This window comes from Aethalodelphis obliquidens, unplaced genomic scaffold (assembly GCF_003676395.1).
Source record: "Aethalodelphis obliquidens isolate GAN/ISIS:26980383/991018 unplaced genomic scaffold, ASM367639v1 scaffold8, whole genome shotgun sequence".
Lineage (NCBI taxonomy): Eukaryota > Metazoa > Chordata > Mammalia > Artiodactyla > Delphinidae > Aethalodelphis > Aethalodelphis obliquidens.
The window spans coordinates 44674240-44700922 of record NW_020837952.1 but is presented as its reverse complement, the minus strand read 5'-3'; the positions used below and the strand labels follow the sequence as shown (position 1 = coordinate 44700922).

Sequence of the window (26683 nt, the reverse complement as noted above, 5' to 3'; positions counted from 1 at the left end):
AGGGGCTACTCTTCGTTGCGGTACGCAGGCTTCTCTTGTTGCAGAGCGCGGGCTCTAGGCATGCGGGCTTCAGTAGTTGTGGCATGTGGGCTCAGTAGCTGTGGCTCGTGGGCTCTAGAGAGCAGGCTCAGTAGTTGTGGTGCACGGGCTTAGCTGTTCCACGGCATGTGGGATCTTCCTGGACCAGGGCTCGAACCTGTGTCCCCTGCATTGGCAGGCGGATTCTTAACCACTGTGCCACCAGGAAAGTCCTACAACTTGCTTTTTTCACATAACAATGTATCACGGACATCTTTCCAGTTAATACATGTAGATCTTCCGTTTTTACAGTATTCTGAATGCATTATTTTTAAATGGGTAATCCTACCAAGAATACAGGGAATAAAGACTTAGAACTTACCCCACTGTCTGTTCTGAGAAAAGCAGAGGGTACTTCTCAATCGCCATGGAGCCAGTGGTGGGAGGTGCTGCTTTGTTCAGAATGAGTTTGGCCAAAATGGCCAGAGCTTCATCTTTGACTGCAGCGTCATCAGTCAGGAAGCAATTCTCAATATACAAGAGAAAGCTGGGTAGAAAAAGCTAAAAATAAGAAAGAAAATCACACTTATTAACAACAGATATAAATTTCAGAACACCTAATGAAGAGAAGATTCTAACACTTCCACAGAGAAAAAAAGAGATCATAAAGGCTCAGGAATCGTAATGACATCAGACCTCTGCAAAGGAACGGTGGAGGCCAGAAGACAATGGAGCAATGCCTGAAAAACTGAGGGAAAACGACAGCATCTAGAATACTGTACCCAGCGTACTGGTGATGTAGTTTGAGGAGAGAATGAAGACACTTACAGATGCACTAAATCTCAAAATTTTACTTCCATTCACCCTTTCTCAGGAACCTCTGGAGAATGTGTTTCATCAAAATAAGAGGGGAAACTACAGTAAGAGAAAGACACAGGACCCAGGAAGCAGGAGAGAGGCAAGTCCTAGTATGACATCTGTGCAGTGGGCAGAGAAAGCAACATGTTCAGACTTGAAAGGCTCTAGGAGGAATGTCTCCTAAAAAGAAAAGAGAAAAGCAAAGAGCTGCCAAAATTCTGCCCGTTTGCTGCGTGAAAGGCATTCTGTGATGCTGCTGGCAGACCCACCAGCAATTTCAAGTTTCTAAAGAATGAGGCAATTGGTAACTTCAGGAAAAACGAAAGGGTATACAAAAAAGGAAATGTAATTATAAAATACTCCTTGATTATAGGGATTAAGTGTTTGATGAATATGAATTCAACCAAAATTTATAATGTAACTCTGTTGAGCAGATGAGAAGCGTAAAAGAACTAGAAATCCACCTACCCAGGAGGAAGCCTACAGATGAGGACTAAAACTAATGAGTCAAGGAAAAGCAGTATGTTCAGATGATTTAAAAATATGAAGTAGGGCTTCCCTGGTGGCGCAGTGGTTGAGAGTCCGCCTGCCGATGCAGGGGACACGGGTTCGTGCCCCGGTCCGGGAAGATGCCACATGCCGCGGAGCAGCTGTGCCCGTGAGCCATGGCCGCTGAGCCTGCGCGTCCGGAGCCTGTTGCTCCGCAACGGGAAAGGCCACAACAGTGAGAGGCCCGCGTACCCCCCAAAACCCCCCCCCCAAAAAAAAACAAAAATATAAAGCAAATACTAGGAAAAAATAGCTAAAAATCATTAGATGTGCTTGTTGCTGGTAAGGAAGATGGGAATGGGAATGAAATGAGTGCCTTTTAGCCCCATGTAACCTTTTAAACAACATACATAGAGTACTCTGATAAAAATAAGTTTTTTAAAAAAAGACCACAGGGAACAGGGGAGACAGAAAAGAGGCAGCTGCTAAGAAAACCTGGGAGAAATAAAGAGCCCTCACTGGGCAGGAAGCAACAGGGCTAGGACATGTATAAAGAAGTATTTTTCTGAGACAAATGAAAATATATATTATTAAAGACTAAAGGGAAAAATGAGAGAAGAGATACAGAGATTTCCATGAAGTGTACTGTAGAATCACCAGTTGGAAGGAGTGGCAAATATTTGATGAGGGTGAGGGGCAAGGATAAAATAAACTCGGGATTTGATGAGAAAGATTTCTACCTCATTCTATCAGGTAGCAATTCATTCTGTAGCAATGAAATAAATTCATAACCCTCCTCCTATGCAAACTGTTTCAGAAACTATTTTCTATGCTTCAAATTCACAGTTTAAGTTCCTTAAGCCATTTTTTTTCAAATTTATCACATTGTTCTATAATTTCCTAAAAGATTATTAGAAAAACAAATTGGTTACCTAGTATCATTTAAAACGCTTAGCATGTGGAATAAAGTTTCACATATGACCTAGAACTGGAATATAATTGCTTTAAAAAAAAATACATGAACTAAAACATCAAATACTTATTCTATTCCTTTCAAAAAACAAAATCACAGGATTTTTAAATTGATTATTTTATCGTGACAGATTTAAAACAAAACAAATCCAAGACTTAATATCTCACTCACCTGCTCAAACTGCTTCATAGCAAACATGACTTCCGAAAAATCCAAAATTAAGCATCTTTCAAATCTGCTCTCAAAAATCTGTGGACCACAGGCAAAGAATAGTAATGTAAATACAAAGAGAGTACTTTCCCATTCCTGAAAATAAAAACATCCGAAACCTTTAAGATCCTCTAACTTGCAAGCAGGAAGTGTGGGATGCTTGATACAAGTTAAAATAGTCATGGAAGGCAAAAAGAACTGGATTGTTGAATTTGCCACTGTGCAGTTGGACACACCAGGTGTGAGACACAGGCACTGGGCCTTCCTCCTCGGGAAAGAAGCTACTAGAGTAAAGGTATGGTGGGCACACTTCAACCAGTATTCTAAGTGCTCGGCCTTCTCCAAAGAGACTTACAAATGCGAAGGGCTGTGTTTCTAGTGATTACCCAGGGCTTTGCCTAAGAGCTGCTCCATTCTTTCCCAGCTACAGAGAATTACAAAAGGGCAAGTAGCACGACTTTACACCTTCCTCTAAACTTTATACTGTTGCACTACACGAAGCTAGGAAGAACCTAACTGATCTATTTTCAATTCCACTTCCCTCCAATTCATCTTCTAAACTCACTAAAATGCCAATCTCATTAAATCATTTCCCTGCTTAACATTTTTCCAGGGCCCTCCACTACTTGGAGGATAAAATCCAACCTAACTTTTCAAAGCCAAGCAAAGCCTTGCTGATATACATCACACTTCATGTGTCCATGTGCCCAGCAACATAGATTTTTGAACACATTTTTGCCATTCTCTCTCCTAGAGTTTTTAACACCTTCTCTGACTGGCAGACTGCTATTTAACCTTCAACGACTATCCAAAATATTAGTCCTTTGAAAAGCTTTCTCTGTCCCTCAACCCCAGACAGAATTAACCTTTATGTTTCGACGTGACATAAATAGATTGATTCAACAGATTTTAACTACATACTCCCAGGGCCCCACTTCCCTAACAATAAAAAATCACAGGCAGGACTTCCCTGGTGGTGTGGTGGTTAAGAATCCGCCTGCCAACGCAGGGGACCTGGGTTCAAACCCTGGTCTGGGAAGATCCCATGTGCTGCAGAGCAACTAAGCCCGTGCGCCACAACTACCGAGCCTGAGCTCTAGAGCCCGTGAGCCTCAACTACCGAAGCCCGCGTGCCTAGAGCCCGTGCTCAGCAACGAGAGAAGCCACCGCAATGAGAAGCCCGCGCACCGCAACGAAGAGTAGTCCCCGCTCGCCATAACTAGAGAAAGCCTGCGCGCCGTAACGAAGACCCAACGCAGGCAAAAATAAAAATAAATAAATAAATAAATTTTTAAAAAATATTAATTAAAAAAAAATCACAGGCCAAAATAAATAAATAAATAAAATTAAAATGTCCACTCTACAATATCTAGTCCACAGCCCGAACTTGGTTAAGCCAATATTTGTTTGGTGAATATTTGCTGAACAGATTTAGCTTTTATCACATTTTGTTTTGCTTATTTCCATTAAAGCACGCGATTCACATCTCCTTAACAAGATTATAAATTCCCTGAAGACGGAGCCTTTCCCAAGCTTCATTTATATTCCCCAGAAGGCTTACTCAACGCTAAACATAGTATTAACTACTCAGTTAATATTTGCAAAAGTAAATTACTTTTTCTATGGTTTCTTTGATGAGGGTCACTGGCAAGGAAATATTTTCACCTAGGATCAAGGCAGAAATTACATCCAAGAGGGTCGCCCGGCAAGATCTGGAGAGATGGGCTATTTGTAATGTTTGAGACAACACCTGTAGAATAAAAGGAAAAACAACGCACGCTTAGCAATCAGCTTCTAATGAACAGGCTCTAGGCAAACTGAGCTGGGAACTCACTTTACAAACGTCAACAGGGTTGGTTATCTTTGATCCATTTCCATGTGTTACAAGTATCAGATATGTTTCTAACAACCTTTTAAACTGTTCAGAACTTTCCCCACAGTTAGTCTTGGTTACTTTTGTATGTAGATCCAGGAGTGATGCCTGCAAATGAAGAATTTACAAGAAAGAATAACTACCAAAGATCAAACTCATCTGTTAATTTAATAATGAAAATATTGTGTGAAGCAGTTCAAATTTTCACATTCTTTTTCTGTGAAAGAAAAAGACACATTTACTGGGAGTCACTAATGATAACCACTAACATTTCTGAACGCACTGTTGTAAGTTCTTTACGAGTATTTCCTCATAATCCTCACTGGCAGGGAATACTATTATCCCCATTTCCCAGATGAAAAAACTGAGGACCAGAGGCTTACATTTTCCCAAGGCACACTAGCAGTAAGTGACAAAGCCAGGATTCAAACAGAGGACTCTGGCTCCAAAGCCTGTGCTCTTAACCACTATGCTCTACTGCATCTCAAGATATCAAAGCAAGTAAAAATAGTACAGGGGATAGAGGTAAGGAAAATCCTAGTAAGTATATAAAAATATGATGACAACAATTATAAAATATAATATCCAGGTGTGATCTGCTTAATTAAGAACAACAATTAACTCTTAGACTCCTAATTACATACAAATACTTAAAAATCAGAACTCACTTGCAAACATTCAAAAAATATACCAAAATGTTCCTTGTAGATGTAGAACGCTGTGGATTTGACCATGTTTTTGAGTGTTTCTCCAACTAAAGTCCATGGAAGTTGAGTTTCTGTTTCAGTAACTGGTCCTAGCTTTTGCAAAATTAGCTTCACTGCCTGTGGGAATCCAAGAATCATGAAAATGAACATGCACACTCTTATTCTCAAGTATTACATTGGTATTTCCCTCTCTGATTATTCCCCACTCTGCTCAAGCTACCTTAAAATCCGATCCAGGATAATCAAGGATATGGCAGCTCTGGTGGTTAACTACATGTCCCAAAAGAATTTCCAAACTAGGATGGGGAATTTTATCACACAATATCCCCCGCCCCCCATCGATCAATTTATGTCACCTTCTAGCACCCAGGATGAAGAGAGCAGTGATTTTTTAAATTTTTTGATTGATGGATTGATTTTTTGGCTGTGCTGCATGGCAAGTGAGATCTTAGTTCCCCAACCAGGGATTAAACCCGTGCCCCCTGCGGTGGAAGCTCAGAGTCTTAACCACTGGACCACCACGGAAGCCCCAGCAGTGATTGCTTTTTAAATGAAAAATACCTAATGACCCAGGGCCTACAGTAGGTAAGCACTGTTTTTTAAAGCCCTAATGTGCCCCATTGAATGTTTTCTATTTATTCTAGGCAATCCTCTCTCCATGCTATCTGTGTAAATCTTATCTATTTTCTTTTAATCCCTTTCACATAGATTCAAGGAACTCCTCCCAGTTACTTACTGTCTCTGTACAGGAGTGAAACATATTTCTAACTCCTTTGCACATTTCAAAGAGCAACTGTCCAACTCCTTCTACTTTTTCCGGATGTTCATCAAGATCAAGAAACATTAAATTGAAAAGTGCATTTTTATCAGAAACCTAAAACACAAAATGCAAATGGAAAACTGTATTTACAACATAAACATATCCTAATGAATAATTATTATTTGCTATTCTAAAGATTCATATTTAAACGTAATTAGGATAAAAATTCTAAAAGGAATAGTGACACTTGCAATGATTTCAAACTGCTGCAAGAGTATATTATCACTTGTAATGTCACACACAAGAGTGATTAATTCATTGGTATAATATGAAGGTATGTACCAAGAAAAACTACCTAAGGCAACAGTCTATCTTTTAAAGTAAATAGTATGCTTATATTTTATGAGTATAAAAGAAATTTAATAGCAATGTTTTTGTTTTATTACAAAAACTCTATTAAAAACAAACACAAATGACACTATACAATCAGTTCCTTCCAGGAAATTTTTATAAAAATTTCTGTTAATCTCACTGTTCATGCATAGACTGACTTGAATTAGAGAATATATATATACACTAAGTAAGAATAAAAGAGTAACCCCAATTATTTCACATTAGTGAGCAAAAACCACCTTACGGTGAGATAAACTCAAAACAGTAACAGGTTTCTCTTTCTATAAAAAATATTAGTCCATAATAACTATACTATAAAAGATATCTGCTTCTGTTCATCAGATTCTTGAGGATTAATGAGCAATAAACACATAAATGATCAAACTAACCTTTCTCATCAAAAAAGTAAAGCTTTCAGCAGCAAAATTTCTTATATGTAGTTTTCTATGAGCCAGGAGTGTACTATACATGCTATAAATGAGAAAATAAGACATGTTTAATTAATCATCATTTTAATAAAGATGTACTACATGTTAACTATATGCCCAACACTGTGCAAGGTATGCAAGAAAGATGTAGCAGGTATAATAACATTAGCAGTTTAAAATCTCATTCGATTACCATCACACCCACATGTCAAACAGAAGACTGAAGATCATAGACATTAAGAACCCTAGGATTGGTGGCACTGGTCATATAAGAAAGACTATGAAAAGATGAAACTTGTAGTGATCCCTGAATGACAGGAAGAATCCAGGTGGGGAATGGAGTGCATATTGCCAGAGATCAAAGCAAGAGCAAACACAGGGTGGGCAGAAGTGATCACAGTCAAGGGATAACAGAGAGGGACTTCCCTGGTGGCGCAGTGGTTAAGAATCCACCTGCCAATGCAGGGGACACGGGTTCGAGCCCTGGGCCGGGAAGATCCCACATGCCACGAAGCAACTAAGCCCGTGCACCACAACTACTGAGCCTGCGCTCTAGAGCCCACAAGCCTCAACTACTGAGCCCGCGTGCCACAACTACTCAGACCCGCGCCTAGAGCCCGTGCTCTGCAACAAGAGAAGCACCGCAAGGAGAAGCCCAGGCACCACACTGAAGAGTAGCCCCCGCCCGCTGCAACTAGAGAAAGCTCGTGCACGAAGACCCAACACAGCCAAAAATAAATAAATAAAAAAGAGAGAGAGCTATCAGAGAGGCTGGTCTGTCTAAAGGAAGTAGGATGATATGGGTAGGGAAGGCAGCTCCAGATAAAGCTATTCAAGTCAACAGGTGGCTCTGAACACTAAGCAAAGGAGTGGGGACTCTAGCTTACATTTAAGTAAGCACTTACTATGTTACTTCATCTAATCAGCACAACGACTCTGTGGTGTAGGAACTATTATCCCCATCCTATATAGATAACGAAATAGGGGCAGAAAGGCTACGCAACATACTCAAGGTCGTACAGCCATGCAGCTATAACTAAATAATGACACATATAATCACATTGTTTAAACTGGTTTCCCAAATGAAAGAAGAGCATGGAATATATCTCTCCTATTTCTGCCATATCCCCAGCACCTAATTGTTCCTTGGTCATAGCAGGTACTAATAAGTGTTGGCTGAATAAGAAATGAATAGTTTCAGAAAGAGAAATTGGGCACCAGTATAGGGTGATATAAAGGAAGAAAGAAGAGGCTGGCAGTCCAACTAGGAAGTTAGTCAAGTCATAAAAGTTTGGGCAAACAAGGGCATGAAAGAGGGCCAGTGGCAGAAGGAAATGGCAATGGATGAACCCAAGAGACATTTCAAGAGTCCCTGCAATGAAACCAAAGATCTTATAGTATCCACAAGGCCCTTTATGGTCAGGTCCCCTACTACCACATCTCTGACATCACCTGATTACTCTCCCCCTATAAACGCTGCTGCACCACCCAGGCTTCCACACTGTTCCTCGTTCATGCCAGCCCCACGCCCAAGATGTTCTCCCCCTGATAAAATGTAAACTTCATAAGAGGGATTTTTATCTGGTTTATTTGTGAGTGCATCTCAAGCCTGATACACAGTGTACAATAAGTAGTCACTGGATTGAGTAGGTGAATAGCAGAATCAAAAAGATGTAAAGTCCTTGAAGACAACTGGGTCAAAGATGCCTCTAAGTGGCCAAATCTCAGTGATGGGAAGAATGATGGTATCATCGTTAGAAACTGGGCAAACAAACAAAGCCTGGCATTGAGTACATATTTACTGAACACACAAATGAATGAGAAGAGCTGGCTTGAACAGGAATGTGTAGACTTTGATTTCAACAACAGTCAAGTGAAAATATCCAGGCTGTTGAAGATGTCATACAGAAAGCGAATAAATTTATAACTGGAGAGCCTGACTCAGGAGATATAAAAGTAACAGCAGAAGTCATGAGACCAAATAAACTATATATACCCCAAGATCTTGCTGGTCTTTAATGAAGTAATCTCGGTTTCTAATACGTTTTACCAAAATCTTCACAGAGAACTAGTAAAGGTCAGAAAAATATTTCTTTCTCATTCCGTGTTCAAAGGAGGGTAGAGTGAAGGGAGGTGGTACAAAAACAAAATCGACAGTCCTATCCCATATCCATACTTATACTGGGTTGGGGTAAAAGGTTAATCTTACGTGTTCCTGTGCCAACTGAAGTATGTAGAAGTAATCAGGACACCAAGTAGAAATTCCATTAAGTCCCAGATTGAAATAGATTACAAACAATCTTTGCCTTACTTTAAACAAAAAGCTGGTACAGAATTCATTCTCTTTCCCTGTCCACAGCTACTTACAAATACTGAGTGTCTCTTTTGTCTTAATCAGTATTTTAGGAGCTAGGAAAATTCAGATATTTAAGATGGGGTTCTTGAAGAGTTTATAGGTTTGTAGAGACACCATTACATTAGAAGAAACGATTATAACAGAAGTTGTGTGACATAAGTGGTATGGGATGCCAGACGTGTTCAGAGTACAAAGCTCTGATTTCTGGACAAGGTGCCCGGGCACGTATGTGGAAGCTATGGATTCAAGTCAGACTTTGATGGTGGGGGGTCTGATTTCAATAGCTGGAGATAAGAGAAGGTCAGGTCAATGCAGACTGATGGAACAGACTACAGACCACTTTGGCTGGAGAACCAACGTTTTATAAGAAAATAATTAGAGACTGAGATGGAAAGGAAGTTTGGCGTCAGACTGAAGACAGGGAAAAGGCCAATTAAAGAACATATTAAAGTTAGGTAGCCACGTCAGCAGGTGCAAGTGACAGGTATTATACATGTTTTCATTAAATACAGATGGGAGTCAGAAAGTATCTGCTTGTTGTCAGTATCCATAAAAACTGCCCTTGACCGAAAAATAAAAAATTTAAAAATTAAATGCTAGAAAATATCATTGTAGAAGAGGATCATTCTCCTTAGGGGCTTCAAGCACACAGGTGTTTCCCCAGAGGAAATCCTGACTATTCGATATATGTATATTGCTTTTGCTTTCAAAACTGATGCAGACGGGGAGCAGAATTGACTGCAAAAGGGCATGAGAAATCTCTTGGAGATGATGGAAACGTTCTTCAACTGGATTGTGGTGATGGTTGCATAACTATAAATTTACTAAATAGCACTGAATCATATATAAAATTTTAAAGCAAAAAAAAAAAAGAAGAAGAAGAAGAAAAGAAAAACCCATGTGAGAGGGAGAAATGGTCACCTGTATATATTGGACATGTCCTTCACCATCAGTCTCCACAGGTACTTGTACAGATAGGACAGTGAGGTGAAAGCCCATTCTAACAACTCCGTGTCCTGGGTCTCCAGGATTGAAGTGATAGTCAGGAAAAAGTCCTGAAAATGGGGATAGAAGTCCGTCTGCAGATCTCGTGCCAACTGTACAACTAAACTGGATGAAAAAAATAAGGAAAGGTAACTGATTCTGATACATGTAGATCAAAAACCAAATACTACAAATCTGTTTCACAAATGATAACCTATCGCCTATGATGAAAGGATTAATTAAAGCTACTAAACCAAGTCTCAAGAGAGGTATAAAATTTTTCACGTTTTAAGAGTTGAGCAAAGAAATCAGGCTAGAGCTTGTACCTTCCATCACAAGTTATATTCAGTCATTCCTATAGGGTCAAAGAAAAATCAGGTTCTTGTAAAAGTATAAAAAGCAAAAAAGTATACCCCTAAGATTCTGCTTTACAGTAATGTACTAATATTTTCATCTAACAAAAAAAGGTAAATTCTTGTTTCTAAATTACAAACACCAGATCTAAAGCATATGTAGCTATAAAACAACCTTTCTTAAAATTCAGATAAATGTTGTTGCCTTTCTTTCAACATGCTACTTACTCCAAAAGGGGTTGATAGGCATAACTGTTCTTGACTTGCAGGTGAGTCTTCAAACTCTGAACTATCTCATTTTGATGATAGACTAGCTGATTGAAAGACTGGCATTTGTCAATAACTTCTTTGTAAAATTTCCCTGGGTAAGGGAAAAAAAAAAAAAAAGAATAAGTTCTGCTTTTCCATCACACCAATATTTAGCTGTTTTGACCATATATAGTACAAATTATGGGTGAATAAAATAGAAACAAAATAGAAAATACCAAAGTGCTCCGTAAGGTTCAGTTCTCTCCACTTCAGTAGACCCTCAAAAAAGTAGGTTTCAACTTCCTGCCAAGATTAAAGCAGTCCATTAATCAGACAACTCAAAGAAAAACTATAATCAAAGTAAATAAGAATAATGATATATTAATACGTTAAGACAGTGATGATAGTCAAGAGTTGAAAAACTCCTCTTAGTTTTTTTTTAATCAGGGCATTAACTAACACACCTAAAAAAGCAATCAGGTATAAAATATGGGCAGAAGAAAAACTAAGTAATAGTCACGCTAAAAAAAAATTTTTTTCTGTTTTTCACAATTTTACGCCAAGAAAAATGTTGACTCTTACAGTTCTTTCATCCTGCTTTTGGAAATATGAATTGCTACAACCTTATAGAGAAGTAATCTGGCATTTCTATTAACATTAAAAACAGGTATGTCCTTTGATCCAGCAATTCCCTTTTTGGAGATATTTCTTAGAAAATTTGTAAATATACAAGTATAAAGACATTCATTCAGCTTTATTGTAGTGGGGGGGGAAACATAAAAAAGCCTAAATATCCAACAAAAGGAAAATGGTTGGTATATATATTATGGTCTGTACATAATAAGGTATATTATGTTGCTATTAAAAAGAATTATATCTATTATTAAATTAGAAGGATGTTGATAGTATACTTTCAAAGTGAGAAAAGCAAGTTTCAAAGTGAAGTATATGGTAGGAACCAATTTTTCTTTAAAAAAAAAAAAAAGACCTCTATAAGTGTTTGTACATATTTATATGAGAGAAAAGTTCTTACTTAGATGACTACCGAATCATCACAACTGGTTACCCTGACTCCAGAGCAACTGGTTGTTCTTTCCTCCACAATAAAGCCAGAGAGATCTAAAATTTACAACTGATCATGTCACACATTCCCCTGCCTTATAATCCTAGAATGACTTCCCATAGCTTCAGGATAAATCCAAACTTAGCTTGACATATGAAGCCCTTCATGGTCCTTGATTATCTCTTCAGCTTTATCTCTCACCAGCTACCCCCTTCACCCATCTGCAGTCACCATCAACATAAACAAACATCCCACAGGCAATTATAAGCATACTGAAATGGTTGGGAGTTTCTTGAATGTGACATGCTCTCTTTAGCCTCTGTTCCTTTATAAAGGCTTCTTCCTCAGCCTGAAACAGCCTTTCCTGTTCTCTTTGCCATGCTAAAACCTATACAAACAAGACTCAATTCAGGTATCACCTAGTCCACTTCACCTTTTTTGACCTCACCTTATACCCTCACAGAATCTAGGTTAGGATCACTTCACGGTGAGTTCCCAAAGCATTATGTGCCTACCTAGATAACATAATTAGCACACTGAATTCACATATTGGAGACATTCAAAGACATTCAAAGACATTCAAAGAGATAGTGAGCAGAGTCTGACTAGAGTCAAGTGAAAAACAGTAAAAACTGACATTGAATCCCTAATTTAAAGGCACGTTATACAGGACCTTAAAAGGCTGTCAGAGAAATAATGACTTGATGCAGCGAAAACAAGATTTTTGAGTAGAGGTGTGACTGAGTTACAGCATGGTTAGAACTGGAAAAAATTATGTGGTTTAGCTCCCCCATGTTTATTAATAAAGGAGGAAACTGAGCCCCAGGAAAGTGACTTGCTCAAAACCTCTTTAAAATTGTAGTTTCAGGAACATGGATCTGTAGCAGTGCTCGGAATGCACATGGGAAGGGAGTGGCTGGAATCAGAAGCCACCTGAGAATCAAGTAAATTTTCTAACACCACATCACCCGATAGAACTTTCAGCAATGATGGAAAACGTTCCATATCCGCACTTGGTCAGTATGGTAGCAACTAGCCACATATGGCTACTGAGCATTAGAATTTTTAATTTATTTTATATCTAATTTGTTATGTGTGGCTACTGTTTGAGACAGCACAGGTCTAATGCATTTCATGTTCATAAAAGAATGGCTTGAGAAATTCACTTCAAAGAGAATCTAAAAAACCAACTATGAATACTTGAAGATCAGCTCATTTAACATTCTCTTACCTCATCATAGCTTGCAGTTCTATCAATCCGGTGAATAATATCGATATTCACATTTCCCAATCGTTCAGCAAACGTAAGAAACTGCAGGGGAGAAGTATATTTACAACACATCCACATTTTATACTTATCACAATCATATGTGGACAATTTCCTCGTGGAAGTATAAAGTTTAAAGGTTCAATGTGCCTCCTTACGTTCTATCATTAGAAATAATGTTACGCTTCGCTTTCAATTTCAGAGTTGTATTTTCAATCAATCATAAAATGTATAACTGAGTTTTACAACTAGAAGTAGACATCACTGACAAATCACAGAAGATAACTTTAAAAACAAACTGAAAGACAAATGCACTGCACTACTGTACGAAGATAATGAAATATTTCTATGGATATATTTGCAAAATATCATTTCCAACAAAATTTCCATGCTAGACTGGTGGATTGACCTAGGTAAAAGCTAGCAACGTGGCCTCGCCAGATCTACTGCTAGGTTTCATACCCTGCTGAAAATACAGGATCTGGCTAAGTCGTGGCAACAACAGTGTTTTTAAACATATACAGACCTACGGCTGTAGAGTAACAAAGAAACCCTCAAGAAGCAAACCGGGAAAGTGGTGTAGTAGCCAGTAGCTGGAATCACTCACCTCCTCCCACCGGCCCGCCCCCCATTCGGTCTTCAAGGATAAAAAAGCAGGAAAGAATTCCTAAGCAGTTCGTTTGTGACACACTGAATTTAACTCTGGCCTGAAGAGAAGTCTCAGCCAGGCCAGACGCCGCAATACATGGGCGAAATCTGCAGTTGAAGCTTCCTCCCCCATCCCATATTTACTACACCCGGAGAGAGAGAGGCTCTTTTGCTAGAGCCTCCGGACAAATGACTTTCGCTCGGTCCAGAGCACTGTAGCCTCGGGAGCTCCGCTGAGAACTAGTCCCACGGCCGAGTTTCTTCACTCACCCGGTAAGTGTTCTCGATCTTGTGGGAAACTGGCTTTGGCTTCATGGCTGCAGAGGGGCGGCGGCCCGCGAGGATCTCGGGAAGGGTTGAAGGGATGCTACTGACTGTAGACAAGGGAAACTGGCTCCCACACTTGCACTCCCACGTACTCAGACTCTTTCTCACGTGCGGCTTGAGCCCCTGGGCGCCGCCATGTTGGAGACGGGTAGCCGGCAGAGTGAGTCACGTGGGCGGAAGAAGCGGACGGAGCAGGCGCGCCCGACCCCTGCAGCCGGCTGGAGACTGGGAGGCTCTGGCTGAGTGGGTATGTGGGGGCGGAGTATTTTGAACTCTCTTCAGTAAAGGTTTATAAGAAAAATGTGTATTTTTATCATAAAAGAAAACATGCCTGTCATCATTAACAGCCAATAACGACTACCTCGCACTATGTATACTGCATCAGGCAAAGCTCTTTACATTCATAATTTCACAGTAAAGCGCATTGTGAACGTTGCATGACTACAGATGAGGTACGTATTTCTAAGTCCCTTTGGCATACGGAGAAAGCAAGGATGTGCAGCCGGTAAGTGGCAGTCTGGCAGAGGTCAGAGTTCCAATGTCTGATATTCTTTTTTTTTTTTAACATCTTTATTGGAGTATAATTGCTTTACAATGGTGTGTTAGTTTCTGCTTTATAACAAAGTGAATCAGTTATACGTATACATATGTTCCCATATCTCTTGCCTCTTGCGTCTCCCTCCCTCCCACCCTCCCTATCCCACCCCTGCAATGTCTGATTTTTTTTGTTTGTTTGTTTTTTGCGGTACGCGGGCCTCTCACTCTTGTGGCCTCTCCCGTTGTGGAGCACAGGCTCCGGACGCGCAAGCTCAGCGGCCATGGCTCACGGGCCCAGCCGCTCCGCGGCATGTGGGATCTTCCCGGACCGGGTCACGAACCCGTGTCCCCTGCATCGGCAGGCGGACTCTCAACCACTGCGCCACCTGGGAAGCCCAATGTCTGATATTCTTAACCACTATTTTTCCATTTAAAATTGGAAAGGACTTTTAAAGAAAACTCATGGTTTCGTGCACAACCAGTTAACGTTTTGGTATTTTCCTACCATTCTTACGTCCTGTTGTTAAACGTAATTATACAAACAGGTGTGTGTGTGTGTATGTTTTTTCACTTACTCATTAAACAAATATTTCTTGACAGTCTGCTATGGGCCATGCTCTGTTATGTGAGCTGAAAAAGAGACACATAATATTAATAATTTTGTTTGGAAATGTTTAGTCTGAGGTGCTTACATCTTAGATAGCCAAGAAGAGATATTCAGTAGACAAATTGAATATATTCCTGCCTAGAGCTCAGTGAAGAGGTCAGGGCTGGAGGTGTGACTTAAATACACTTTACAGAAAGTGTGAAGTTATTTAAAGCCATGGAACTGGATGAGATGTTTTAGGGAGAGAGTGATGAAAGGGAGGACAAAGAAAAGAAGAGGACCCAAGTTGAACGTTGGAATGCTCCACCATTTAGCAGTGACCAGAAAGGTGACTGGGAAAGAGAGCCAGTGAGGTAGAAACAGACTAGTCCTGGCCTGGAAGCAGAGCCAGTGGCCAGCTATAGTGAAAACTGAGGAGAGAGAAGTAGCTGCTGAACCTGACAAGGTGATGGTCACTGATGACCTTGACAAGTATGGTCCGGTGTAGAGGAAAGGAAGCGAAATATGTATGGATTGAGGAGGCAATCAGGTGAAGAAGTAAAGTAGATAAAACACTTTCGTATTGTTACTGGCATTACGACATCAATGTTTTTATGTTGTCACAGGGTTGCTGTAAATATTTTTAATGGATTCATAGCATTTATGGATTTTATTTTTTAATAATAAAATATAGAAATGCCCAATGTTTGACTGGCTTCCAGTAAGCTAATTGGCTTTTTTTTTTTTTTCTTTAGGTGGTTCTTCACCTTGTTGGGTCACAGAGCCTTCAAGGAGTCTAAGAAAGCTGTAGACCTTCTCTTCAGAAAAATACTAATAAGCTCATTCACACTAAAATGTATAGATGATTTCAAAGAGAAGTCTGCAGTTACCTGAGGGTAAGAGCCCCTACTCTAAGCAATGTTCCCAACCTATTGCTAAAATTACCCCCAGATAATTGTGTCCTTTTGCTTCTCTGTCATTTATTTTTGGTAATGGAGTTAATGGGACAATAAGGAGTAGAGAAAAACATGAAAATCAAAAAAGTGACACAAGTTATATATTGCATTGTTACTCATTATATGATCCGTATAATATTGACAGCTCTGGTTGAACAATTTATCAATACAACATGGTGGTTAAGAGCATAGATGCTAGAACCAGATTGCCTGGGTTTGAATCCTACCTCTGCCATTTATTACTGGTGTAGTCTTGGGGAAGTTACTTACCCTCTCTGAGCCTCAATTCCTTTTCTGTAAAACGGAGCTAATGAAAGCACCTACGTTATAGGGCGTTGTTGTGCAGAGTAAAGAAGCTAATGGATGAAAGGTGCCAGGTACCATAACTGCACAACCTTTGACAAGTTACCTAACCTTTCTGAGACCCAACTTCCTGATCTATTAAAAGAAGTGATAATAATACCAGTTTTTCAAGGAATTGTATTGGCGCACAGAGAATGGTATAAATGTTTGCTGAATGAATAAGCAGTCTACTGTCTGGCTACCTGACAAGTTCCTTAAGGGCAGAAACCATGTACTTTTTCAACTTTGTATCACCAGCGTATCCCGTGAACTTAAGAGTTTAATGAATGTTTGTTGAATTAACAAAGCGTACAGTACTTTGTTTAACCCTGACAAACTCAAGACTAATGTAACTCCTGCACTGGATGAGGGTTGTGCCACAGGATTGTTAAGGTTTCTTCCAAAGCTGTTTCTCAGGTTCTGTGGAATGTCCAAAGCAGCCACGAAGAACACCACTGTTTACTTATGAATCTTCTTGCCCCCCAGCTTTTGCCCTCCATGCCAAGGCCTTAAATACCCCTTGCAATCCTCTGTTTCTTTTTACCGCAATCGTTCTGCCTGCCCCATCCATTCCAGCTAGTTCACTTAGACACATAATTCTTTCTTTCCTTCCTTCTTAAGCTTGATTGGGAAGTTTTGCTTTTTAATCTTTGTTTCCTTAGTGCACACTCTAATTTAAAGCCCAAGGGACTACAAGAACACATGAGAAGTTTGCCTAGCCTAGACATGGAAGGCTTCTAGCTGGAGGTGACATCTAAGCTGAGATCTGGAAGATGGATAGAAGAAAACCAGGCAAGGGAGGAGCATGGACACAAATGGTGTTATCTAGGTAGAGGGAACAAGGGAAGGAGCAGTATATGCAAGGGTTCAAAGTAGTCAAATACAAATTTTTTTTTTTTTGCGGTATGCGGGCCTCTCACTGTTGTGGCCTCTCCCGTTGCGGAGCAAGGCTCCAGACGCGCAGGCTCAGTGGCCATGGCTCACGGGCCCAGCCGCTCCGTGGCATGTGGGATCTTCCCGGACCAGGGCACGAACCCGTGTCCCCTGCATCGGCAGGTGGACTCTCAACCACTGTGCCACCAGGGAAGCCCAATTTGGTTGTTTTTAGCTCTTAATCCAAAGCCACATCCTCTCAAGTTAGCACTGGGCACTGGTATCACCCTTAGTATCCTTGGGCTAATAAAAAGTAAAACAAAGAACAGGGTGAAACTCAGAGGTAGGGAGAGGCTCAGTTTCCTTAAGCGTAAGGTGGGGGCAACAGTAATCCAAGGCTCTTGAAAGGTTAGTAAGATATTGTACGTGATGTCAGGAAGGGGGCAGGTCTGCATGGCGGGGCTCAAAAGTTGCAATATATCAAACGGGAAATGGTTCTGACTCAGAACAAGGGACCAAGGAAGTGAGATCTCAAACCAGTAGAGGGGAGTGAAGGGAAAAGAAGAAAGCCAAGGAAGATATTTTAGTAACTCTTAATTACGGTAGTTAAGAGAAGCTGACCCAAAGATCGTTCCCTTCTTGTGAGAACCATGTTCACTGTTGTATATAAATCGGGAGGCAGCAAGAGCATGGAGTTTGGATTCAGAAGAACATTTGGATCCCAGTTCTAGGATCTTCCATGTATTAGCTGATGATTGGACCAGTGACTTAATCTCTCAGCCTCAGTTTCCTCACCTTTAAGTAATAACCAAGTCTGCCTTTTTACTTGCTGGTTAGTAAGGAGATCCTTTGACATAAAGCAGGTCAAAGTCTCTTGTAACTTATACATGCCTATATGAACAGTCTTTCTTATTTTTATTGTTTCTTTTTCAACCATATGATCGCTTTTTAGCACTGAGACCATTGAGCTTCTATTCTCCTTTCCTGGTTTATGCCTCAGGCATCAGAGACATTAGACCAGAAATTGCAAAGTGGTAGGCTTCACCAGCCCAGTGTAGCACACAGATATATTTGGCTCACCAAAAATGTTCGTGAAATCTTTTAATTTGTAAAAAATCTGGAGATTTCAAGTGAAAATCCAGATTTCTAGCTTCTCTTGAAAAATTAAAAAAATCCACAACACTGGGCCCACATTTGGAAGAGCAGCAATCACTCCCTGTAGTCCAAGCCCTGACCCCCTCGCTGGTTTATGTCTGAGGTACCCACCTGGCCCCCTCAGGCATTTCATTGTGCAGCATCTGCTCAAGAAGAAGGCTGTTGTCTTCGGTTTTGAATATGTCTCTTCCAGAGAGCAGATCATTGACGCTGCTGCCATTTTTACTGTTTAATACAGTGAGTGACTCAGCATTTTACAGGGGAGCTGGTGCAGTCTTTCCGTCGGTGTTAAAATATTTGGAACACCCTTCCCCACCTCCTGAAACACACATACAGACATGCACACACGCTACTGCCTTCTGTGTTCAGCTTGTTTTCCTTCCCCACTTTCACTCACCGTTGGCATTTCTGTCGTGAACTTTAAATTCCTTATTTTCTTTTAAGAGATGTCAGAGGATAACCTAAATTAACCTGCTTTTTGAACAATTTAAACACCTACATATTTTTACATACCCACTTTCATGATTTCTACTCTCTATTTTTATCCTTAACTTGACATCTTCTGTAGGAAGGATAAGGGTCTCAGTTTGGATTTATCTCCCCTTCTCCATTTTCCCACCCTCCCCTTGGTTATATCTCTGCATGCGAATTGGCTTTTGTCCTATTACATCTTAGTTGCTTCTTTGAAGGAGAGGAGAGCTTGGACTCTGCTACCAGGTGTCCCAGGCTCACACCCTTGTCACTGCTATGTGAACCTCAGTTTACTCACCACCAAATTTGGGGTAATACTGGTGCCCCTCATGGAGCTGTTCCAAAGAGTCACTAACCTAATACTTTGGTTATCAAAGTGTGGTCCCCAAGCAGCAGCAGCAGCACCCAAGGGGAACTTGTTAGACATGTGAATTCTCAGGCTTCACCCCAAGCCTGTTGAATCAGAAACTCTGGGGATGGGGCCCAGTAATCCGTACTTTCACAAGCCTTCCAGGTGATTCTGCTGCAGGCTCAAGTTTGGGAATCACTGACCTCCTGTATGTTAAAGCACTTAGAACGTTGTCTGGCACATCCCATGTGCTATAGAATGTGTTTACTATTATTACTATTTAGTCTTTTATAAGTATTTGCTATTATCATTATTTTGTTCTCCTATCCACATTTGCAAGGTAGGTTGTATTATCCTCACTTTAAAGATAACGAATCTGAAGATCGGAGAACTTCTAAGTGGTGGAAGGACTTGAATTCAGGTCTTCTAATATCAGTTTGCCTTTTTGCCACCCCACAGCTTAAGAATGTGAACTAGAAGGGCCAGGTTTAGAGAAATAAATGCTTGGATGTTATGGTAGACATTTGTTGATTTCTTGACAGTGTTTGTTCTCTCTTCCTCTGGAAGCAGCATCCTTATTTTCCTTTGAGGAATCACTCTTCCCTCGTTCTTAGTGTCTGAAGTTCAGACTAGACACCTAGGAGGGCCTGTGTCCTAAGTTGTATTTCTTTGGCCAACTAACTGGTTCAGAGGTAAGCATGTGTCCCAAGCTGGGCCAGGGACCCTATCTGGAAGTTTTTTGAGCTATTGGGAAAAAGATGCTTCTTTTTCTTGAAGTTTTGCAAGATGATAGGAGCCTGAAGCTGTTGGTGGCCATTGTGTCACTTCATGGAGAGGTCTGCCTGTGAATGAACTCTGTGCAAAGTAGATGAGAGACAGGGAGGGAGAGAGATTGATTGAGATGAGCTTATGTGAGCCAATGGATCCATCCACCCAGTCCTTGGACTTTTCAGTCACCTTAGTTCACTAATTCCACTTTTGTATGCTTAAGCCAATTTTAATTGGGTTCTTTCACTTTCATCCAAAATAACACTTATACAGCTGACTTAATATTTTTGTGTTGGGGCTTTCCTAGTGGCGCAGTGGTTAAGAATCCGCCTGCCAATGAAGGGGATACGGGTTTGAGCCCTGGTCCAGGAAGATCCCACATGCCATGGAGCAGGTAAGCCTGTGCACCACAACTACTGAGCCTGCGTTCTAGAGCCTGTGAGCCACAGCTGCTGAGCCCATGTGCCACAACTACTGAAATCCATGCACCTACGGCTCGTGCTCCGCAACAAGAGAAGCCACCGCAATGAGAAGTCCGCACAACGCAACGAAGAGTAGCCCCCACTGGCCGCAACTAGAGAAAGCCTGCACGCAGCAATGAAGACCCAACACAGCCAAAAATAAAAATAAAACAAAATAAATAAATTTATTTAAAAAAAGATACATCTTAAGAGAATGGAAAGAAGCCACAGACTGGGAAAGATACTTGCAAAACACATATCTGATAAAAGATGTGTATCCAAAACGTGCAAAGAACTCTTAAAATTCAACGATAAAAAGAACTCAATTTAAAAAGGGCAAAAGATCTGAACAGACACCTCACCGAAGAGGATATACAGATGGCAAATGAGCACATGAAAGATGCTCAACATTGTATGTCATTAGAGAGTTGCAAATTGAAAAACATTAAGATACCACTACATACATGTTAGAATGGCTAAGCTCTAAAATACTGACAACACTAAATGCTGGAGAGGATGTGGAACAACAGGAACTCTCATTCATTGCTGGTGGGAATGCAAAATGGTACAGCCACTTTGGAAGACAGTTACCTATTTCTCATAAAGCGAAACATTGGCTTATCATATGAGCCACCTGTCACTCTCCGAGGTATTTATCTAAATGAATTGAAAACTTATGTCCACACAAAAACCTGCACATGGATGTTTATAACAGCTTTACTCATAATTGCCAAAACTTGGAAGCAACCAGGATGTCCTTCAATAGGTGAATGGATAAACTATGGTACATCCATACAATAGAATATTATTCATTGATAACATGAAATTAATCTGAAAAAGAATGGTTGTATGTATATGTATAACTGAACCACTTTGCTGTACACCTGAAACTAACACAATGTTGTAAATCAACTATACCCCAATATAAAATAAAAATTAAATTAAAAAAAGTGAAATGCGCTATCAAGTTTCAGAAAAACATAGAAGAAGCTTAAATGCATATCACTAAGTGAAAGAAGCCCATCTGAAAAAGCTACATACTGTAGACTCCAACTTTATGACATTTTGGAAAAGGCAAAACTATGGAGACAACAAAAAGATCAGTGGTTGCCAGGGGCTGGGAGGAGGGGACAAATAGGTGAAGCACAGGGGGTTTTTAGGGCAGTGAAACTATTCTGTGTGATAGTTTGTGTAATGGTGGATACGTGATTTTATGCATTTGTCAGTACTTATAAAACAGGGGCTTCTCTGGTGGCGCAGTGGTTGAGAGTCTGCCTGCCGATGCAGGGGACACGGGTTTGTGCCCTGGTCCGGGAGGATCCCACATGCTGTGGGGCGGCTGGGCACGTGGGCCATGGCCGCTGGGCTTGCGCATCTGGAGCCTGTGCTCCGCAATGGGAGAGGCTGCAACAGTGAGAGGCCCACGTACCACAAAAAAAAAAAAAAGAAAGAAAACAGTACAACACAAAGAGTAAACCCTAATTTAAACACAGACCTTAGTTAGTAATAATGTATCAACATTGGTCCATCCATTGTAACAAGTATACCACAGTAATGCAAGATATTAATAATGGGGGAAATTGTATGGGAAGGGGAAGGGGGTATACAGGAATTCACTATACTTTCTGTTCAATTCTTCTGTAAACTTAAAACTGCTCCAAAAATAAAGCCTATTAATTTTTTAAAATTACATCTCCTCCTAACTCCTCCTTGTAAACCCAAAAGTTCTTTGGAGAAGATCATGGCTACTTGAGATGGGATCTAGAAAGACAACACCCTGCTCTTGAATCCTGGGAGCTCCAAGAGGAAGTAGGACCAGAATCTCATTAACACTAGAAACCAAGAAAATTTGGACCTGTGTGATTCAGAGTGAATCAGAAAGAGAAGTGAGTGACTCAGAACAGCAGCTAGGAAGAAAAAAGATGTATTTACATACTCAATGAATTTTTATTGAGTGACTACTGTGTGTCAGGCACTGATCTAAAGGCTTAAGAGACAACAGTAAACAAATGAATTCCCTGCCTTCATGGGGCTCATATTCTAGTGTGGGGAAACAAAAAATAAATATGTAAATCTCTAGTAGACCATCAGATGGCAATAAGTGCTATGGAGATAAATACAGCAGGTAGATAGAGAGTGTGACAGAAGCTTAATTATTCCACAGAATTCATTCCCCTTTTCATTTTTTAGAAAAAGAACCCCTATCTCAACTGCTTATACAAGTCAACATCAAAAAAATAAACAACACACACACACACAGTGGAATACTACTCAGCCATAAAAAAGAATGAAATTTTGCCATCTGCAGCAATATGGTTGGACTTGGAGGGCATTATGCTAAGTGAAATAAGTCAGACACAGAAAGACAAATAATGTATCATATCACTTAATAAAAAATGCAACAAACTAGCAAATATAACAAAAAGAAGCAGAATCACAAATATAGAGAACAGACTAGTGGTTACCAGTGAGGAGAGGCAGGGAGAGGTAACATTGGAGGGGAAGTGGTAGGTACAAACAATTGGGTGTAATATAGATTATGAGGATGTATTGTACAACACAGGGAATATAGCCAATATTTTGTAATAACTGTAAATGGAGCGTAACCTTTAAAAATTGTGTAAAAATTTTTTTTAGAAAGAACCCCTATCTCAACTTTTAGCTGGTAACATGACCATGCATTAGAGACTACATTTCCCTCCCACCCTCCATTTTGCACCTGGATATAGTGTTGTGACCAAGTTCAGTCCAAGGGGAAATGAGTGGAAATGTTTTGTGTAACTTTCAGTCAGGTCATTAGCAGAAGGATAAAGCCACTTGCTTTGTACCCTTTCTTTCTCCTTCCAACTGGCTAAGAGATGGCATTGACTGGAGCATCCTTGGAAGCCAAGTGTGGAAGATGACAGAGCCCCCAGCTTTGGACTGCTCAATTCTTGACAGTTACACAAGAGGGAAATAAACGTCTATCTAGTATAAGCCACTTTGGGTTTGGATTTCTTTATTATTGCAGCTTAGCTGGTACTTAATTCAGGGAGCACCAGAGCAAAGTGAGAAGGGTTTGCTATGTTATATAAGGTAATCAGGGAAGCAGAAACATGAAGGAAGGGAGGGAGGGACCTCTGGAGATGAAGATAATTCCAGGCAGAAGAACAGCAAGTGCAAAGGTCCTGAGGCAGGATTGAGCTTCAGTCTGGTCCAGGAATAGCCAGGAGCCCAGCATATCAGGAACACAGCAAGTAGGAGGGGAAGTCAGAGGGCTGGGGAGCAGATCACATAGGGCTTAATAGACCATACTAGGAAATTGCTGAAACAGCCTCTTAGAAAGAGCTGCTGTGGTCCCAAGGCAAGGACAGTGGAGGAAGGTCCATGGAAGAGGACATCACCAGATGCCTTGTGGGACCAGAGACAGGAAGATTGCGATCCTCTTCTTGGTCATCTGTAAGATGATTTTTGCTTATATTCATGGGAAATTCTAGAGACAAAGACATTGTCATTTCAACATATACTCTTGGATGTATTCTCTTAAGCAAATACTGTATTTGTAATAAAATACTGTCTGGGCAGATGTGTTTTCCAGAATTTCAGTGGGGATTTAACCTAAGTTATGAGTAATCCTCCTCCAAGAATGACCACATCCCAATGCCCAGGAACATCTCTGTCACAAGAGCTATGCAGTCACAACATTATAAGCATTCCCCATTTTACAGACTAGGGAAACCCAGAGAAATCAATTGACTCACTTGCGATGACACAATAAATTAACAGCAGAAGTGGGAACTAGAATCCAGGTGTCCTGACCACCAATTTAATACCCTTTCCATTACAATGAACTTTACGTCAGGCTAGGTATAAAAGGTGATGGTGAATATTAAGTCACAAAACAATCCCTAAGGACATTTGCACCGGGTTTGGTTGGGGTATCCATTATTTGTCAGCAGCAGGGTTTTTTCCCTAATGATTCTTTGCGCAAAGCAGTGCGGGATGAAAAACTGCACTGATTGCACACAGTCAGATAATCTAGATGGAGGTAATTAGTGTTAATAAGGCCTTTTATTTATAAAGGACTTGGAGGTTTCTAAAGGATTTAGCACCCGTCAACTCCTCTGATCCTTATGGCATCCCTGCAAGGTAAGCAGGGTAGATATAATTTCCGCCACATTATAGATAAAGTAATCCCAGAGGCAAGAAGTGACTCCGCTGGGGTCACGCACCTTTGATTGATGGTGCCAGACTTTCTTACTCTAGGTTCAAAAGACTTGTTGCCACACGTGTCTGCTCAGACGATTAATAGCTGACACTTTATAGCTCTTACTATGTACCGGATACTGTTCTAAGTGCTTTGCATATGATGACTCATTTACTCTTTCTACAAGGTAAATTCTGTTATTATCCCCATTTACTGATGGGAAAACTGAGACTGAGTTACCCAAAGTCACATAGTTTCATTAAGCAGTCAGAGCTGGAACCCAGATATCCATAGACTGTATCCAGAACCTGTGCTTTTGGCCACTGCACTGTGCTACCTCTCCAGTTAGGACTTGCAAGCAATTTTACGATTCATGGGCACACATCAAGAGTCTCTGAGATCAAGTTCAGATGCCTCATGATTCTAATGACTATCCTAAGACCTTCCTTAATGTGTATGGGCACTTGATATTATCTACTTACATGACAGAGAGATGTGATCAAGATTTGATTTTTAGACATTCATCTGGTGGGGTGGAAGAAAGTTGTGCATAACAATAGTTACTTTGGCATGAATGTTGAAGTTTTTACAGGTAGCAGTGAACAGCCTACTGTTCTGCAGAAGAATCAATGCTGAGAAGATTGCTTCACTCTCTTTTTCTTTAATTCATTAGTAATATGGAGGACTATAGAAGACACGCGTAGTTTCCATATATTCTTTTGGTAGCACTACTTTTATTTTCTTTTAGGGAATCCCCTCTTTATTTATTCTCAGTGCATGTGGTTTTAATTCCAACCCATCTCCTATCTCCAGGGTTGGATGCATGATCCAGACCCAGGCCCAGTGTATCTCCCTGAAAAAACAAAGTGATTGGTTTGGGGATAGGTCTGCGATCCTAGTCAGTCCAGTGAATGTCGTCACTAGGACTTTTTTTTTTTTTGCGCTACGTGGGCCTCTCACTGTTGTGGCCTCTCCCGTTGCGGAGCACAGGCTCCGGACGCGCAGGCTCAGCGGCCATGGCTCACGGGCCCAGCTGCTCCGTGGCACGTGGGATCTTCCCGGACCGGGGCACGAACCCGTGTCCCCTGCATCGGCAGGCGGACTCTCAACCACTGCGCCACCAGGGAAGCCCCTCCCTAGGACTTTTACTTGAACTGTTGGGAAACAGAAACCCTCTTTCTATTTAATGGTTAAACACAATAGAGCATAAACTGGAGGCTACTGGTGGCTATCCTGACCTGTGAGGGAATATTTGCATTAGAATGAAGCTAAGACAGATAAAAATAGAATGAAGAGATAGAATCAGGTTCCTAATGATAAATTTGGAGCATCGAAATCTAGCTGTGTCTACCCTTGGACTTTTCAATAATATGAACCAATACATTCCCTTGTGTGTTTAAGCAAATCTGAGTCAGATTTCTGTTGCTTGCAACCTAGATTAATTTTCCTGATTGCTTAATTAATTGTTCTGATTAATACAGGTATAATTCATATGCCAGACTTTCTGCTTTGCCTGAAAGTGAACTGTATCAGTTATCACCACAATAAAGCTGCATAAAAAACAACCACAGTGACGTGCAACAAGTCTGTGGCTGGCTGGTTCTGATGTTCTGGGTTTGTCTTGGTTGATCTTGCTGGGCTTGCTGGCATCTGTGGTTTGCTGACCGAGTGGTTGGGGGCTGGCTAATCTTGCGTGGCCTTGGCTTGGATTACTTGGCTACATAGCTCTGCTTTGTGTGGTCTCTCATCATCCAGCAGGCTAGCCTGAGCTTTTCTCATGGACAGGTAGAGGCCTGAGACAGCCTGGAAGAGAGCAAGACCTAGGCTCAGGACGGTCACACACCACTTTGACCTTATTCTATTTGGCAAAGCAATTACAAGAATAGCCCCTATTCAGTGGGTGGGGAAATGGTCTCCATCTCTTGATGGGAAGAGCTGCCAGTTCTCATTGCAAAGGGCATAACTAAAGGGAGGAGTGGAGAACTAGAACCACTTTTGTAATCAGTCCACCACACTCCTCCTTGTTACATTTATAAAACAGTG

The 26683-nt window shown here is 40.8% G+C and overlaps 1 protein-coding gene and 1 long non-coding RNA gene across 3 annotated transcripts in view; one reads left to right on the top strand and one right to left on the bottom strand.

The window, feature by feature from the left end:
- UTP20 (UTP20 small subunit processome component) overlaps window positions 1-14095 on the bottom strand; it is a 91920-nt gene extending 77825 nt beyond the window's left edge. The window contains exons 1-12 of one of the 2 annotated variants that reach the window (XM_027107322.1): window positions 13900-14095; window positions 12946-13026; window positions 10888-10954; window positions 10631-10763; window positions 9987-10175; window positions 6671-6752; window positions 5865-6002; window positions 5090-5245; window positions 4383-4529; window positions 4164-4298; window positions 2510-2587; window positions 401-579 (exon numbers count right to left, since the gene is read on the bottom strand). In XM_027107322.1, the coding sequence (XP_026963123.1) occupies window positions 401-579; window positions 2510-2587; window positions 4164-4298; window positions 4383-4529; window positions 5090-5245; window positions 5865-6002; window positions 6671-6752; window positions 9987-10175; window positions 10631-10763; window positions 10888-10954; window positions 12946-13026; window positions 13900-13944 (1430 nt within the window). In that variant the 5' untranslated portion in view covers window positions 13945-14095. The remainder of the gene's footprint in view (window positions 1-400; window positions 580-2509; window positions 2588-4163; window positions 4299-4382; window positions 4530-5089; window positions 5246-5864; window positions 6003-6670; window positions 6753-9986; window positions 10176-10630; window positions 10764-10887; window positions 10955-12945; window positions 13027-13899) is intronic. The other variant, XM_027107321.1, reaches the window with a different exon arrangement.
- An 83-nt stretch (window positions 14096-14178) lies between these two features.
- On the top strand, window positions 14179-20345 carry LOC113620900 (uncharacterized). The gene is made up of 3 exons (XR_003432970.1): window positions 14179-14461; window positions 15835-15975; window positions 20301-20345. It is a non-coding gene; the product is annotated as an uncharacterized LOC113620900 (long non-coding RNA).
- The last annotated feature ends 6338 nt before the right edge of the window (window positions 20346-26683 follow it).